We start from the raw sequence: 18897 nt of genomic DNA, 5'->3' as shown, positions 1-18897 counted from the left end.
TATAATTACCTTTAAATAAATACCTAAATTACTTCAAAAATAATAGTGTTTTATTAATCGAACATTATTCAAAAATGTCTAAATAATAAATTAAATATCTAAAAATTACATACATAATTTTTATAGTCTTAGTTAATCATATAGATTAGTAGAAAAATTTAAGAAAATATTTTTATTATATTTTTGTATTTATTTTTGTTTTTACCCTTAATGTATTCACAAAAAAATTTAATTCTACGTAATTACTAAATAAACCCAAATAATTATTTTTATAATTTTTATAAGTTTCTATCAGTCTAATAACCTGTAGAAAAATATTTAAAAAAATATTTTTTATTATTTTATATTTATTCTTAATTTACCTTCAAATTACATAATAATAGAGTTTAATTATATAATAAATACCAATTCGACCCAAGTAATTATTTTTATAATTTTTTCAGATCTATATAAGTTTTAAAAACTCAGAAAAAAATTATATATATTTTATTTTTGGTTAAAAGTATTTATTACGAATTTTACATTGTTTTTACGTTTAAACACTACATAATTCGTATTTAACTATAAATAATATTCCATAAATTATCAAAATTATTTTTATGCATCATAACACTTATAATACTAATTATAACATATAAACATAATTAATTTCGAATTTTACAAAGAATATACAATAAATATAAATATAAATGACAATATTGAAAAAAATTAATAAAAATAGAAAGTACCTCAAATTTTCTTCAAGGTTTTGAGAGAATAACTTAAGTTTTTGTGTTTGGCAAGAAAAAATGAATGAGGAGCCATGTATTTATAGGTAAAAAATGGTTGGTGAAAAGAAAAAAAATAATAAAATAAAGGTGCCAATTTTGACAAAATAATAAAAACATGTTAAAAATGTTTTTAATAAGTTTTTGTTTTTGAAAATATTTAGTCAAAATTCATGGGCTCGTTATTTAATTTATAAAAAAAATCTTATTTCTTTTTTTTTTATAAGCTAAAAATATATATATATAATGATTAAAATAACTTATCATTTAATTAATAATTATGTTACATATAGTTTTAAATATAATACGCATTAATATTAACTAAAGTTATTTTATATAATTAGTGTAAACTTTAGTTAACAGAACGTGTCGACTAAAAATAAATATTTGATCAACGTCGAATTTAATTATATATTACGTATGGATAACAACCCTATAGTCAAATTAGTCAATTCAGGCATGGAAATATGAGGGTTGTTATAGTTAAAAGTGCAAAAGGGTGTGATTTGCACTTGTTGTTCATTTGGGCGGGTCGAGAGTCCAAATGAGTTTGTATTGATGATTATGTGATAAATAGAATAGGTACGTTCCATTGACGAGTTGTGGGATTGGTTTGCACTTCATCGAGGCGTTTAAGGTGAGTGTAAATTTACTATACGTGTATGTATGCATAGGATGGGTGCGTGTGTGTAGAGTGACCCTTGCGCGGGTTTACTCTATGTTTGTGTGGGAGAATGGACCCCTCTTGTGCTTCGGGTCCATGTGATACGCTTATGCGTTTTGGGTTACTACCCTTGATGTTGTGATTGGCTAGCGTGTTGGATAAACCCTTTGGTGATGGGTTTTGCTAGCATTTGTCGTGGAGATGATTCGGGTAGTGAATCGCGTGAAGTTTGGATTCATTAAGGAGCGTGAAGTTCGGCCAACCCTATTGTGATGTTTGACTAAGGTATGAGTCACGTGATGTTCGGATTCATAAAGGCGCGTGAAGTTCAGCCATCCTTAATAGTCAAGTTGCTTGAAGATAGTGAGTCGCGTGAAGTTCGAATTCACTAAGGCGCGTGAAGTTCGGCCAACCTTCATGTGGTTTAGGTTAAGGGGTTAACCTTATTGATGTTGTTGATTATATTTATTGTATATGCATATATAATTATTGTTGTGTTGTAGCTAATCTTGTGGCGTTAGCTTGGTGATTACGTAGCGTGTAGCTACTTTGTGCATGTGCTCTTTTGTAGCTTGTTTACCATGCGGAGGTGGTATGTGTTTACTTTTGTGCTCGGTGATGCGTAGTCATTTTATGCATATGTATGTGTATAGTACCTTTACATTCACTAAGCATTAGCTTACCCTCTCGTTGTTGATATTTTTATAGGTTTGCGTGATGGCGGCTCGGGTAAGCGTGGGGATTAGAGATCTTGGCTAGGTTGCTTTAGAAGATCTTGCTTTTGGACTCGATTTAGGATTGGGTAGCGTAGTCCCAATCACCATGCTCGGTTTTGTGTTAAGTAACTAGTCGGGTCATGTGACGTATATTGGTTTAGTCAAATGGGTCATGAGTATAACCCGGTTTATGATTTAATTATGTAATGTACGTTTTATTAAAGTTGTTAGACGTAATGTGAAAACAAATACGTTTTGGAAATTATGTAATAGGACCTAAAGTGTTATTTAATGACCTACATTAGTATTTTTTTGGGTATATGGCCTACATCGGGACAAAATAAAAAGTATATGACCCTTGAGTAGCCTTAACCCTATATTATACTATAGAACTCGATTATAACCCTATACTTATTTTTAATATATATTTATATTATACTTTAGAACTCGATTATAACCTGTATATTTGCGAGATTGTGACATGAATTAGCTGTCTAAACTAGAGATGTATTACATGCTAGACCAAACTAATATATACATTAGTATAAGGTTTGAATACGAAATGTGAGTAGATCAGCTCAATAGGTTTACTGCACTCTGCAGCTGCTGCATATTTGCATTGCATTCGGGCCACACAACATTAGACCAAACAAATAAGATTACCATATTTGCATTGCAGTCATCCATTTGGCCATGCAAGACCAAACAAATAAATTTATTGATCTCAGCTGCTCCATGTTTTACACTCATTCTTTGCCCACACACTTTAAACAATCGTTAATTAATACTCCGTATAATTATGTTTAACCGTCACAAAATAGATACGATTAATGCTAATCAGATCAGTATCATCAATTATAATATCATACCTAATAATTTTTATGTTAATACACACTTTTTTTTTTCAAGTTCATCGACTTACTATCATAGTTAAAACTAGAGTTCGTATTTTCGGATAATCCAATATCCGAATCCAAAATTTCGGATATCCGAAAACTGGATATCCGAAATTTCGAATTCGGATAACAGATGACCAAACCATTATTTGAATTTTCGGATATTCGAAATTCGAATATCCGAATTTTCGGATATCTGGTTTTGAACACCCCTAGCTCCGAGGGCTAGGATTAATTCATACATGTGTAATTAGTAAATTCAATGGAAGTAATTATAAATATATATAATGTTCTTAATACGAATTTTTGTTTATGGTAAGTTTGAGTTGTAGGTAATATAAGACCACCCTCTATGGTTAGTTACCCGCTCATTACCCGTAACTAACCATAGGCACCACTTAGTTACCCGCGTTAGTTACCCGCTTTCATCATAGATTTAACGGAAGAGTTATAGGAATTGCGGGTCCCAGTGCTTTTTATTGTTGGACTTAATGCTTTATTGCTTGTACGTTGTATATTAAGAGGAGTATTGTTTTAGCCATGATAGGGAGTGTTTAGTTATGAGTTAGTTATAGGATATTGGTGTTGATGTGGCGCTGATGTGGAAGGTTAAGAGGATGAATAGTTTAGTTACGATAGGGAGTGGCCTAGGTATATAACCCTTATACTGAGTAATAAATATCCAAAACTATATTAATGCTTGAAAATATAAATAACAAATAAAATTTACATTTTGATAATAATATTTTTAATATACACGTTGAAGCTTAATGAGGGCCGGGAGGAGCCCTGATAAAAATAAAATTTATAACCCTTTGAGTAACTAGCATTTGAACTTTTAAATCAAGTAACGATGTCAACTCGCTTATTTAACGAGCCTCCGCCGTTTTAGTCATATATTTTTTTCATATGAACTCAGATTTTAATTAATTAAAAAATAAAAAACGTTCGTAACTCAAAAAATATATTCATATATACTATAGGTAAGATATACCTCACTTGATTTCCGCCACTACTGATGAGAGTTATGACAGTGATATTTTGACGAGACTGAGATTAGGAATGACTACTTGGTTAGTTCCACAGATAGTATCTAATGAGGATACAAAACCAACTGTGTATTTTTAAAATTTTTAATTAATTAATTAAATATAAAAGTGATCCTGACCCTTAATGAACATGTTACTATATGATATAATGATATGGTGATTTTGGCCTCTCAAAAAAGTTCAAGTTTATATATAACATGTATAATGTGATTTGATATTAAAAACTGATGTATATTCTGTATTTTAAACAAATTTAAAACACATATAATCATGAATATTGTGAACATTATAATTATAATATTATGGTAAATCAAGGTACATAAAACAAATTTAAAAGTTACTGTAAAACACATGCAATCATGAACATTGTGAACATTATAATATTATGGTAAATTAAGGTAAATAAAGAAATACGAGTATTACGTTTTGTACCAATTTATTTACTCGTAAGAAAATAATAAGAGAATTATTTCTCTAGAAGAAAAAGACGATATTTCTTAATACGAGAACGATGTCGTTTACATCTTTACCCACCCCGTTCATGAGTCATCTACCCATCTTACCGTTGAATTCAAGACTCCACAATTTGCGTAAGGTTGCAATTAAATACTGTTATCCACTAGTCAACAATTCAACATTCCAGAAGGGTAAAATAGTCAAATCCAGTCAATAGCTCCTCCGCTTCTTTCGTTCTTTTTTGTTTTAAAAAAAGACGTTACAGGTACGCCATAATTTATGCACCTTCCCAACAGAAAATCGTGTTTACCTCTTTTAAGCATTTACTCGTTTTTCATCTTTATCTTTTTCGTTAATTTCTCACAAATATATACGTACACATATAGATACAGATTTACACATAGTTGACACACAATTAACTGCGTGCGTGCTTGTTGCGACTATTTAGTGTTTACCTACTCTGACTAATTGAAGACTATTCAATTCAATTTCATCTATCTCTATGAATTTCAGAGCATTTTACAGGTTCTTTTTTATTCCATTTTCCTTTAATTCTCTATTAAGTCACTGTCGTTTCATTCGATTCGGCATCTGTTGTTTATCGAAATCTAATACGGAGTATGAAATTATATTATATTTCTATTTATTTATTTATTTATTTATTTATTAAATTCATATTGTTCGTTTTAATCGATTCATAATCTGCTGTTGCTACGTTGTTAATTTTATCGATTATAATCTATGTTTAGATTTATATTTCCTGTTCGCATTAAATGTATATTATTATGTAAATCATATTTGTATATGTTAATTTTTGATTCGGATCGTGTAATCTGGAGTATGAATCTGTAATCAATGGAAAATTTTACTGAAGGTTGTAGGAATTAATGCGGCTTATCATCACTATTTATCACTATTTACCATTATATTGACGCACACGCATATAAATTTATGGCTATACCTTAGCTATTATTAATTATAATGATTCTGTTTTAAATGTAATCCTATTTCAATATACGTTTTGTTTTGAATTCTTGAAGTTAAATTTCAGGAAATTATGGATTTGTTCTTGATGCACAAAATTTAATTAGCGTAGAACTCTTAAATTGTTAAGATTATTATAATTATTTTTTGTGAATATGAAAATTATCAAGTCTAAATTGTCGGAGTAATATTTTAAGTATGATTTTGCTAGGATTAATTGTTGCGGTACTAAATTCATCCAAATCTTAACCAATTCAATGCATGTTATGGTTATAAATTGAATCAAATTGTACTCGTATATATTTTGGTACCTAGTCTTTTGTTAGTGATATAAATTGAAATTTGTTTTTGTGAACTTTGATTGCTTTCTTTAAGTTACTTTTCCTGAAATTTGAACTTATAATTTTTATTCCTGTTGTACTCAGGATACAGGAAGCAATTAATGTAGAGGTGTAGTTATCAGGGGTGAAAAATGGCTGTTGCTGGGATAAACAATGCTTCAGTTCTGGAAACATCTTTTCACGAGAAACCGCTTACACGAACATCTTTTATCCGGAAAATGTGGCGTGATCTTGAAGGTGAAACCAGAATTAGGGAGAATGAAAGACAACAGACAAGTGGACTTATTGCAAATAAAAAATTGGGAAGCCAATGCTCGTGTTCATCAGTAGGTACCGAAAGTGAAGATGTGTTGATAAATACTAGTGAAGCTGAGAACGAATGTCCACGTGAGAACCAGATTGAGATTAAGAATGTTGTAGATGATACTGGGAACACTTGTGTACAACGCTCTCCTGCTATCAGTGTAGCTGATAAAGAACGTGTGAGGCAAGTTTTTCGTGAATGGGGAAGTAAAAACAGCAGTGGGCGTGCACTCGAGGTTCCACATAAGAGCAACTGTTCAAGGATTCAAAGGCTTTGTGAAAATGATAACAGGGTCAGGACAGTGAGACAGTGGTTAGAGTCAAACGTTCAACAAGTGGAAACTGGTCCCTCTGTTACAGAGGAACAAGCTCCAAAAATAAGTAGTCAGGGTGAGAGAGAACAGGATGGATCAGTGTCTGATCTTACTAGAGTTTGTGCACGAAAGCCTGTTCGTGGCAAACAAGCTCTTCTTGACTTAATATCCCGGTTTGAGATGGAAAGGGAAAAGGAAATTAAGGGATTGTTGGAGAGTCAGCTCGTATCAAATTTTGCTCAGCGGAACCGCATTCAGGTTTGTACTTTATTGTGCCATTTGGTTTTTATACCGTCGGTTGGTTTTTATAGCATTAACTTTGAGAGCACAGAGTCTTGAAGTAGTATCTAGTAACATTTGCCTGCTTTTGATATCATTATTCGTTTATCTGGATTACTGGATCTATGGTTTGGGTATTCTATGTGTTAGTCTAGGCTTAGAGTTAAAAGATTTTGGTCATATTTTTTCGTTTTGTGTATATAAGTTGCACTGAATATTGGACAAAATATGATTTTACAAAATCAAAATCCCATGAATATTTCTATGCTTAGTTTGCTAAGATGAAGAAACCCTTTTTCTTTAAGATACAAGGACTTAGAATGCCATCATGATGATTTGTAGATGTCAATTTATTATATGCATATGTAAGGATTTAGTTGTTGTCTAGAATAGTTCCATTTCCAGATCATACTAATGATTTGGATGAAAAGATCATGTATTATTTCGTTTGCACTTTGCATATACCTAAAATCTATGTATGATTGTATGATCTTGCCATAGGCAATGTTAAAAGGTAGATTCCTGTGCCAAAGATCTCCTGAAGATGAAAAGTCTAACTCTACTGCAGCAAATGAGCTGGGGTTACTGAGGCAAAAACACACTGTATCTGATTTGAGGTATTTTTTATTTTTTTTTCCTTTTCATACTTTTATACGCATCTGGCAATACTCTTTAATGTATCCATCTTGAAACATTTTATGATATTGAGCTTAATTGAAGACTTCAATTGTGTATCCCAATGTAACCTTTTTTAATCATTCTTTCTTGAATGTGAAAATGTGATTTCTTTAGCATTTGTTTGAACAGGAAAGGGTTCCTGTCTAGAGTGGATAGCCAATCTGACACCTCATCTGACAATGGCTCGAAAAGTCAAGAAAGTCAACCACAAGACGATATTATTGTTAACGAGTTTGAGACTATCTGTACAACAAGCAACATTGAAGAAACTCACTGTCACTCCAAAATAGGTGCAAGTTCTCCTAAATATAATGCAGCTTCAGTAGTAGAAACACTTAAACGAGTTTTGGAAACCAAGGTTAAGCTGCCATCACCACCTTCACTGCCGCCACCTCCACCGCCACCACCTTCACTGCCACCACCTTCACTGCCGCCACCATCATTGCTGCCAGCTTCACTGCTGCCACCTCCACCGCCACCACCTCCAACTGGGTTTAATAAACGCAGGGAACAGAATGTGACACACGTAGTTCAAGCACCTGACCATATTCGGTCTATTAGTGATGTAACAGATAAAAGAGTTTTGACTAAAGGAAAGCCATCTCCATCGCCACTACCGCCACCACCACCACCGCCGCCACCACCCACTGAACGTTTTAAAATCAGGGAGCAGAATGTAAACCTTACAAGTCAAACATCTGACCATATTCATATTCGCTCTAATGTGGATGGACCAGAAACTGATGGGACATTTGACCGTCAAAATTCAACCAATGCAGTTATTTTTTCTCAGCAAGAAAGTTTAGCAAATATAGAAGAGAATTTGGCAAGTTCTGAGTCAAATGAGGGCCCACATGAAGAGACTAGAGAAATCGAAGCACATGGTCAGTATCAATCTGATAAGTGTGAACCGGAAGTAAATGAGACGATTGACCGCCAAAGTTCTTCGCAAACTAATACAGAGATCTTATCATGGCAAGAAGGTTCTGTAGAATCGGAAAACAATTTGACAAAAACCGAGTCAATCGTGAGTTCAGATGCTGCCTCAGTTAAAGGCCCAGCTAACGTCGACTATCATTCTGATGTTGATGAACCAGAAGTTTATGAGACATTCAATCATCAAAATCCTTCAGAAATTAATACAGTTTTGTTTGCTTGGGAAGAAGGTTCTGTAGAAGCAGAAGACAGTTTGAATAATACAGCGTCAATCGAGTGTTCAGATGCAAACTCAATCAATACCCAAGAATATGAACCAGAAGCTAACGAGACATTTTTTCATCAAAATCATTTGGAAACTGATAATATCTTGTCTCAGCAACAAGGTTCTGTTGAAGCTGAAGAACGTTTGACCAATACTGGTTCAACTGAGAGTCTAGACGCAAACTCAATTGAGAATGAAGATGGATGGTATCAAGAATCACATGATGACTGGTACGAAAATCTTCCACTAACTGATGTGTTTTACACATGGGATGATGATAATAGTGGCAGGCCAGAACTTCGAGAACTTACGCGCAGGTAATCAACACATCTAAAAGCTTTTATTCAGTCATATTTAGCTTTAAGTAGATTAAACTTATAGAAGTTTCGTTTGATGGTGTAGGAGACGAGTCTCCAATCTTCTTCAAAGTGATTTTCGTGTGAGACTGGACCAGTTGTTACTATCCTACATTCAACGCCATTATCAGGCACCTGAATCCGATGATTTTGAGTGGATGCTTCAGCAAGATTCTGACCAGCAGAGCATAGACGAAAACGCTGATGTCAGCGAGGCTGTTGAGAGTAGACGAAGTTCTCACTCTTTGCCACTAACCGCACTTCAACACTCTGGAAATGTAAGATTGTTTTACTAGTTTGAGTTGACTGAATTGATATATTGTTTTGAAGTTTTAACTAACTGTGATCATTCATATGTACCAGGAATGGGATATTATTAATGGTCTTCGTATCGATATGATCCTGCTTCATGAACGAATGAATAGCATGCAGAGCACACTGGAGAATTGCATGAAGATGCAACTTGAGTTGCAACGATCCGTCAAACAAGAGGTTTCATCAGCTCTAAGTCGATCATCTAGTTCAGGTTCAATAATCGTCATACGCACGTATCTATTGTCATTTGTGTTTAAGAAAAATGTTCCCATCTTGATAAAACTTGTGTTAAATCATTGAATTAATAATTCAGGTGATAATTTGCAAACTTGCTTCTTATGCTGTGATTCTGACTCTTCACCAAATGGGTAATAATGGAACTGACAATTTGTACTTCAATATATTATAAAGGGAGGTTCTTGTACGCTAATATAATATTTTTTTTTTAATCATGAATTGTGTAATTTTAGGGGTGGACATACATTCGTATGCTCAAATTGTGCAGAAAAGATTAACTGGTCGAAACTAAAGGAAAGTGTTAGGCACCCGTAAGCGGAGGTGAATACATACATACTCTTACTCTACGATTTTAACGTTACAAGAATAATTAGCAGCTCTAATAACGAGGCAGAAAGGATTTCCGTTTAGTGTTTTTTACCAAAACTCAGATCAGGTAATTATTTCTACAGATATCTTTTAAGTAAACTGTTACATCTTTATTTTTCATGCTGCAATTCATTTTATTAAATAGTATCATTCTAATTGAATTTTGACAGGTTATGTCTAGGCTTTGCTCAAACCTATTGTTTTGTTGAGTGGCAAACTGCTTAATGTTGAAAACTGTCATGATGATACTTACTTCACCGGGTCGATGCTGCTGCTATGCCTTGAAACTTTTCATCTAATCTTACTTGCTCGATGATTACCAATCTTCATATAATGACTTGTAAATTATGCTTTAAAGCTGCTGCTAAAGTTTCTGTTAAATACGTTTACTTTTACTGTTTTGCAACGTGGTCTCAAATGTTTTGGTATTCAGTATGATTGATCTCTTTACCATAATTGCATGGGCGAATCTAGTATATATGTCTGGGAGACCACTAGTTTAGAAATTACTTTAAAAAATTTCTCTTCAAATTCTCATATATGTGTGAGATTTATAGATTTTTCTCAAGGTAAACAGACCTTTCAAATTAGTTTAGCTTAGGGAAAAAAATTTGGTACCCAGTCGATTCCTGAGCCATTTGTTCTTCCCTCTCAGTTGACCTTTGCCAACCAAATGAAACATAAAACGACCTCATATGACGAGCAACGTATTACAATTTGCTCTAATGTCGTAAACATTTACGTGTCGTTATTGAAGTACACAACATACTTGTTTGAACTTGATGGATGCACCAGCATACTACGGAGTAAGGTAGAAGAAATTGGTAATGATAATTTTTTATCTAATCTTAGAAGAGCCTGCTATGTTTTCAATACAGGCTTTTAATTTCATTCTTGTTCCGTTTTTTGTGGTTATCTAGTTGATGTCTAGGTTTTAGGGTTTGTTATTGGGTTCATGTTCCCGGGATGTGAGGTGTGATACTTGTTTTAAGGGTTGGTTTGGTTTGTTGTTTTTGTTAGCTGGTTCGGGTGTCGTTTTAAGGATCGTTTTTTATCGTTGTATTTGCTAGCTTCTGGCTAGTTTTTAGTATACACATTATTGTATGAATTCAAGTGACGTTTAGCTCAATGGTTGTGTCTTGCTCCTTGTCCACACCCCAACCCAGGAGGACGTCATTGGCAACAACTAGTCCTCATGTCAGTCCTCGTGTTAGTCCTCCTGTTAGTCATTTTGTAAAATATTTGAGGACGGGGTATATGTATTTATTCATTGTACTAGTAGTATTAAAACTTGTACATTCTTTGATTAAATAATATAAATGGGTCTCAATTTATTTGAGGGAGTATAATAGTTAATAGTGTTTAGTCCTGAGTTTAGTCCTGAAAAAGAAGTGCTGATGTGATGTTGATGTGTCACCTAGTCCTAGAAGACTTGAATGCCACCATTGGGACCTCTCTTATGGTAACCATTTTTTGGCGAATCAAAACACACATTTATTATACACATTATTGAATGAATTTCACTGACAATTATGGCAACCATAATTTTGGCAAGAAATTTTTTCAAATAAGCACTTTTGACCTTTACTCTTATATAAGTAATGTCAGAAGTTTTTTTTCAACAACAGATAATAAGAGCTTGGTGTATTTGGCGGAACGTCTTGTAACCAATTAAATGCGCCACGTGTCCAAAATACTTCCACCTCTCCTTTTTTTTTTTTTTTTAATAAAATTTTTCGCCTAACCTAATTATTCTAGGCGTATTAGGCGAATATTCGCCTCACGTGTATTTTAAATTTCCGCATAACCTAGATTTGTAGGCTTATTAGGCGGAAATTTTTTAAAATCACGCTTTTTGTTACCCTTTGAGTTTTAGTGTCAATTTTTAGATTTTTATGATGTATCGACCTTTTTATGCAAACTGTTAGTGTAATAAATTTATGCTAAACTTTATTTAATATTTTATGGTATGTTTAGATTAATAATTAGATAGTATTAATCTTAAGTGTTAGTTCTATTAATGCTAAAATTTTATATTTTATGTTTAGTAGCTATAGCGTTCGTTTTGTTCCTTATTTACCTACGGTTAGTGAGTGATATTTATTTGCATTTTATATGTAGAATCAAGAAGGATAAGAAGAAAATGACATGTGGTAGTAGCTTAACATTGTGAAGTAAGGTTGATATATACAGCATAAAAATGTAAAATTGCAACACAAATTCAGAAGGTAACAAAAGGCTTAAGTTAACAATTACGCCTAATAGGCTAGGCAGAAATTTAAAATACATGTGGCTCGTTTAATTGGCTTCTATCAATACGCCTAACTCGCCTAAAGAAATCTGCCTAATACGTCTAGAATGGTTAAGTTAGGCGAAATTTTTTTAGAAATTAAAAAAAAAAAAAGAGGAGGTGGAAGTATTTGAACACGTGGCACGTTTTAGTTCGTTATAAGGGATCCCGACTAATGCGCCTAGCCGTTGCAAATTTATATATATACTAATAGACAAAACACTGTCTCACTATTCATCAATAGTTTATATATATACTAATAGACAAAACACTGTTCCATTATTCATCAATAGTAACCAGGGGTATTTTTATCATCACTTGTTTTTTTTATTTTTTATTTTTATTTTTTTTTTGTCCCCAACGATAAAAGAAGCAACTTTCGTAAAAGAACCAACCCTTCAATGTTACGAAAACATGTCGAAAAAAATTCTTTTTTTACAAAAAAAATCAACTAACTTTTTTTTTTCTTCTCTTTTCTTCTTCAACGATAAAAGTGACAACTTCATAAAATGAACAACCCTTCAATATTATCAAAAGATGGCGAAAAACATTTTTTTTTACAAAATAGATCAACTAACTTAAAAAAAAAAAATAACGCTAAAAGAAGCAATTTCAAAAGGAACAACCCTTCAATGTTAGATTTCGAAAAAAATTCTTTTTTACAAAATAAATCAAGACTTTTTTTTTAACTCGCATTCAAAACGGAGCCCCCGGCGCAAAGCGAGGGCTCCACAACTAGTTACTTCTATTGTTTAAAAAAGATTATTAGCATTGCTTAAATATGAGTGAGAAGATTAGAAGTGTTTATTGGACTAAATTTCTTATTCTTAGCGAATCAAAACACACGTCATATGTTTTTATGGGCCGCTGGCCGTCACCTGCAACTTGTTCAAATCATTTGTGCACCATAGTACAACTTAAGCTCACATTCATAGTCGTTGGGCCTCAGCTGTAACGACTTCAAGTCATTTCTCCACCATAGCTCAACTTAAACTCCCATTCATACATATAATAATTTCTTACACAATTTTAAAAAATATGTTGCTAACGTTGGTAGTATAAAGGGTACTTTTTCTTTAGGCCAAAAACGGTACATTAGCTTAATAAAAAACATAATCTTTATTAAAAAATGAAGACTTGGACGAAGTTACAAATAAAGGCGACTAGGCCCAAAAAACACAAATAAATCCTAAACAAACAACACCAATCTAACCTTCTCGTACCCCACCGAACCCACACCATCATCACCTGAATTTAAACAACGAGCCCTGTACGTTTGCGAAAGCCTTGAGAATCTAGAGCTGCCTGAACCTTATCTAAAGAGAACGTAACCGAAGGTGACCTATCGAAACCCAAATCAGCTTTAACAGAAGAACTACACTTACCACCCGCCTTTGCTACAGCTGCTACGATAGAAACGGTTGCATACTTTCGTGACGTTGGATCGAAAATGACCTATAAATAACGTCTATCAGTCACCAACATCATGACGCGTCATGGGCGTCATCTTTAATAGTTAAATTCGGGCCGGGCAAGTTAGTAGCAGGCATAACATTTTTAATAGTTTAAGTTAGGGTCGGGCAAGTTAATAGCAGGCATAAATGACATGTAACCAAATAGAAATTTGCCACGTCAAATTACATTACTATTTTATCTTTTCTACCCAATTCTCAGTTGTATTTTGTCAAAATTATATTTTGTCACGTGCTAGAACCTCCCAACACCTCCCACACAAATTCACAGCACCTGTCACATTCACAATAGTACCTTCCAGAAAGTGTCATAAAACTTGATTTAGTCCTGAATTTTAAAACAAAAATGTTAATAAAATGAAGGTAACCGATTGAGCTAAACAACTTTCAATTGTTGCAGATTTTTTTCAGGAATGAAACTATTTTTAGTGGCCCTATTTTTAGTGGCCCGTTCGAAGAAGAATCGTTTGTTTGATAACATTTGAAATTTTTCTTTTCGTTAAGCATAGAGGTAAATTTTTTCTAAGCCGTAATTTGTGGCTTATCGATCCTTTGTAATTTGTTGGTTGTCTCCCCGTTTCTGGCTCCTTGCTAGCAGGTTTAATATATTTGTTGTTCAAAAAAAAAAAAAAAAAAAAAAAAAAAAAAAAAAAAAAAACCGATTGAGCTGGGGAGACTTAAAGACCAGCATTTGAAAGTACAATTAACAAAGTTACTTGAAAGGAAAACATTCAGTTCGATAACACAACGAAACAGTTAACTAGGTCACACACGCATCAAATTAACAACCTAACCTACACATTGAACTCATACACCGATATAACAAACGTAACATACCTAAAAGTTAGACAAACTTAACAATACGAAAATAAATCCTAATAACCCAAAACAGCTCCAACTAATTCTTCATGAACCATAAGCCGTATAATTAGAAACCGCCTTAGTCCCCTCGGCAATCGCATGTTTCCCTAGTTCCCCCGGGACCACCAACTTAACCGCCGCTTGTACCTCCCTTGATGACATCGTTATCTTCTTGTTATATTCCGACAACCGTCCCGAAGTTTCCGCTAACCTCTCGAACATATCCGTCATAAAATTATTAATTATCACCATCGCTTTTGATGAAATACCTAAATCAGGATGCACTTGTTTCAACACTTTGTATAAGTACCTTTGATACCCTTCAACACTCTTTCCTACTTTCCGCTTTTTTCGCGAGGTTTTCTTCACCGGTTCTTGATTTTCCGGCGTCCGAATGTCGACTTCTCTTGATTTTGGACTGTTTTCGGTGTTTTCAATGTCGTTTTGTTCGTCTTCCAATTGGGTGTCGATTATTCGTGTTGGTTTTTGTTGTGGTGGGAGTTTTTCGGTGAAAGTTTCGTTTTTTTCTTTTGATGAAAGGTTTTGGATGATTGGTGTTTTTGTAGTTTCATCGACTATGGAAACTTGAACTGTTTCTTTGATGGTTTTTTTGGTTGTTTTGACCAGCGATGTTCTTTTCGGAGCCATTTAGTGTTATGTTGTTGGTTTGTAATTGATCGAAAATACTCGTTGTTTATATGCTTTTTGTGAGGAGTGATAGAGACGTGAGTGAATGAGTGAGTGGAATTATCTAGCGTGAGAGGTAATGTACAGATGACACGTGGAAGCCACCTGGTTGGATGTTGCTGAGTTAATTGCTACGTGTGGTAAAACTGTAAAAGTTATACAGGAGTTGAAAAAATAAAAAATAAATGAACACAGGCCACTCGTGTTATTTTCTTAAATACGGAGTAACTGTTATAAAATATCTAGATTGTGTTATAAAATATCTAGATTGGATGTTAATTTTATTATTATTATATTTTTTGCATAGTAATATTTTATACTATAAATAGACATGTATGGTAACCATTTAAGGTGTACCATTTCTCTTGAAATATTAATATCAATATTTATTCTCTCTTCTCTCTTTTTCTCTTTTTGTTCTTATAACCATTAAAGGTAGTTATAAGCCTACTGAATTATAACACGTTATCAGCACGAAGAGCTTAGTGTAATCAAAGGATATCTCAAACGATCACGAGTCACTGATCAAGGTATGAAATTATTAATAATTTTCAGACTCGAATATATCAAACTTTGGACTACTAACATTTATTAAGTTCTTAGTGCATTTGTATTGTTCTTATTATATGGTTGGCTCTGCCACCTAAATTATATATGGTCGACACTGTCGCCTAACTATCATTTATGTTTACTAACTTTTATTAACTTCACTAACATTTATATTTATGTTATTTAAGTTATATATGGTCGGTTATACCGCCTGAATTATATTTTCTGTAATCTAACTCTTATTAACTTCACTAACATTTATATTTATGTTATTTAAGTTATATATGGCCGGTTATACCGCCTAAATTATATTTTCTGTAATCTAACTCTTATACTTCACTAACATTTATATTTATGTTAATAAGACCTCATGATTGTACGCAACACGTCATTTGACAACACGGTACTTTATGTACGCAACACGTCATTTGACAACACGGTACCATGGGTCGAGATTAATTTCGATCAATACGAATATGATGAGGTCTTTATATGTTATCTAACATTTATGATTACTTATGCAATTAATCATTATTTATTTCATGCATACTAATGTTTATTCTTAAATTTATAATCTTAAAAGTTAAAATAAAAAAAGTAGTTTGTATTTTTATTAAAAGTAAATCTTAAAAGTTAAAATAAGAAAAAGTAGTTTGTATTTTTATTAAAAGTAAATCTTAAAAGTTAAAATAAAAAAAAAAGTAGTTTGTATTTTATTAAAATTAAATCTTAAAAATTAAAATACAAAAAGTAGTTTGTATTTTTATTAAAAGTAAATCTTAAAAGTTAAAATAAGAAAAAGTAGTTTGTACTTTTATTAAAAGTAAATCTTAAAAGTTAAAATACAAAAAGTAGTTTGTATTTTTATTAAAAGTAAATCTTAAAAGTTAAAATAAGAAAAAGTAGTTTGTACTTTTATTAAAAGTAAATCTTAAAAGTTAAAATACAAAAAGCAGTTTGTATTTTTATTAAAAGTAAATCTTAAAAGTTAAAATACAAAAAAATAGTTTGTATTTTTATTAAAAGTAAATTTTAAAAGTTAAAATAAAAAAAAGTAGTTTGTATTTTTATTAAAAAGTAAATCTTAAAAGTTAAAATAAAAAAAGTAGTTTGTATTTTTTATTAAAAGTAAATCTTAAAAGTTAAAATACAAAAGTAGTTTGTATTTTTATTAAAAGTAAATTTTAAAAGTTAAAATAAGAAAAAAAAGGAATGGTAAAATGGAGTAGCTTTTTGTCAAAAATGAAGTATTGAAAATGAAGTGGTCTCCTTCTATAATTAAAAAAAATATACTTTCATCAAATGAAATTTTTTTTGACCGACAATTCCAAACACGAGTCAGTGTTTAGTTTATCAAGAATACTTCTTGCTTTGGTGAAAGGTCACGATCACGATATCGGGTGTTGTGAAAGAATTAAAAAAATTTAGTCAAGTGGCCTTTTAAAAACTAGAAAGTTTTTTTAAACAAAAAGTTTTTTATATATTTATAATTTACGGGTAACGTAAAAAAAAGGGAAGTTTTTTTTAAAAAAAAAACAAAGAAAGTGTTTAAATGAGTTTTACAGAAAGGGGGAAAGCAAAGTAAAAAAAAAAAATTTTTTTTTTCCAAACTTGTCAAATGTTTTGTTAAAAACGTGACCGTTGAAAAAAGGAGGTTGAATAATAAAACTTAAAAAACAAATTATTTTTAAAAGAGTGTGCATCAAAATGACCCGTTTAATAATGGGGAGTTAAAAAGATAGTCAAATTGTTTCAACGAACAAGGGTTCAATTGGATGTTTCTTAAAAAAAAAAAAATTCCAAATTTCCAGTTATTTGATTTAAAAAAAAATCCGCAGGTACGGGTGATGGATCCAATGAATCCGCATCCACGACCCGCGGGTGCTATCCCTAATTGTGACAAGTACAAATCAACTAAAATGACGTTGGATCATGCTAAAATCACCAACATATTTTGTGCATCGTATTAGACGAAGTATAAGCTCAAAAGTTGGATATTTGTTTGCAAGTAACAAACTCAAAAGTATATTACCATTTCTAAAGACTCTTTTTATGATTAAAGAAACTCAGTGATCCCACATATTCCCACCTATATTAGTGTATTGAAAACAATATCGTTTGCAAGTTTGCAACAATGCATTTTCTAATACTCCGTAGTTAATTGCTTCACATCTTGAGTTTGGCTGTAAGAAGGAAACCTATATACTCACATATTTCGTACGAAAGTATTAATGTTACAACTTTTTTTTTTTTGTGTGTTATCATTCGTACGTTATACTCACAGGTTTTTTAGGCTAATCATTCGCGTGAAAAACTATAGTTAAGTTGTAATCTTTGCTAACAAGACAATTCACACTACCGTTATAAATGTCTATTTCAACCAACTTGCTACATTAAGCAGTTTTTGACAGTCACGTCCTCAATCATGACATAATTTTTATGTACATAGCTTCTACTGAAAATTAATATGCAAGGTACAACATATAACTATATGGTCAAATTCATTTGAGCCTTCGGAGTCACAAGTATATGATGTATATATATATTACTCAATTAACAAAATAGAAAATCGAAATTAATTCATATGAATAGTAAAACGAAATTAATTAATTTACTATTCACATAAAAAGCGCATATTATAAAAGCGCATATGATTAAAAGCGAATATGATGAAAAGCACAGCGCATATGATCAAAAGCGCATATGGTGAAAAAAACACAGCGCATATGATTAAAAGCGTATATGGTGAAAAATATATATGATCAAAAGCGCATATGGTGATTAATGAAAAAGCACATATGATGATTAATGAAAAGTATATTGTGAAAAAGAATCACAAATGTTTCTTGAAAGAATTCAAGGTAAAGATATATGAACCAATTCATCCATCATGTGAACCATTTTGATATTTCATGGTTCTAATAGACGCATCTAGCGGATGGTCTCATATTTGTATGTTATCAAGCCATAATATGGCATTTGCAAAGTTTCTTGCACAAATTATTAAATTGAGAACACATTATTCTGATTACACCATTAAAAAGGATGAGACTTGATAATGCTGGTGAGTTAACATCTCAAGCATTTAATGATCATTATATATCTACAGGGAT

At 32.1% G+C, this 18897-nt stretch overlaps 2 protein-coding genes across 2 annotated transcripts; one reads left to right on the top strand and one right to left on the bottom strand.

Annotated features, from left to right (window-relative positions):
• The first annotated feature begins 4911 nt into the window (after positions 1-4911).
• Positions 4912-10409, top strand: LOC139867075 (uncharacterized). The gene is made up of 9 exons (XM_071855404.1): positions 4912-5073; positions 5958-6748; positions 7271-7386; positions 7577-8965; positions 9051-9282; positions 9368-9530; positions 9633-9687; positions 9790-9992; positions 10096-10409. Exons 2-8 carry the CDS (start codon positions 6005-6007, stop codon positions 9869-9871), a joined length of 2781 nt encoding a protein of 926 aa, XP_071711505.1. The 5' UTR covers positions 4912-5073; positions 5958-6004; the 3' UTR covers positions 9872-9992; positions 10096-10409.
• Positions 10410-14454: 4045 nt separating this feature from the next.
• On the bottom strand, positions 14455-15196 carry LOC139867065 (probable histone H2B.3). Its single transcript, XM_071855394.1, has one exon. It carries the CDS (start codon positions 15194-15196, stop codon positions 14594-14596), a length of 603 nt encoding a protein of 200 aa, XP_071711495.1. The 3' UTR covers positions 14455-14593.
• Positions 15197-18897: the final 3701 nt, after the last annotated feature.

Source organism: Rutidosis leptorrhynchoides, chromosome 1 (genome assembly GCF_046630445.1).
Source record: "Rutidosis leptorrhynchoides isolate AG116_Rl617_1_P2 chromosome 1, CSIRO_AGI_Rlap_v1, whole genome shotgun sequence".
NCBI classification, from domain to species: Eukaryota; Viridiplantae; Streptophyta; class Magnoliopsida; order Asterales; family Asteraceae; genus Rutidosis; species Rutidosis leptorrhynchoides.
The sequence above is the reverse complement of the archived record's forward strand: the minus strand, read 5'-3'. Positions and strand labels throughout refer to the sequence as shown.

What these genes read in the sequence shown, in the direction of transcription:
- LOC139867075 (XM_071855404.1), top strand. Translation starts at nt 6,005, where the DNA reads ATGGCTGTTGCTGGGATAAACAATGCTTCAGTTCTGGAAACATCTTTT. An exon ending in CACACTGTATCTGATTTGAG is followed by an intron (nt 7,387 to 7,576) that starts GTATTTTTTATT and finishes TTGTTTGAACAG; the next exon opens with GAAAGGGTTCCTGTCTAGAG. An exon ending in TCTGACTCTTCACCAAATGG is followed by an intron (nt 9,688 to 9,789) that starts GTAATAATGGAA and finishes GTGTAATTTTAG; the next exon opens with GGGTGGACATACATTCGTAT.
- LOC139867065 (XM_071855394.1), bottom strand. Translation starts at nt 15,196, where the DNA reads ATGGCTCCGAAAAGAACATCGCTGGTCAAAACAACCAAAAAAACCATC.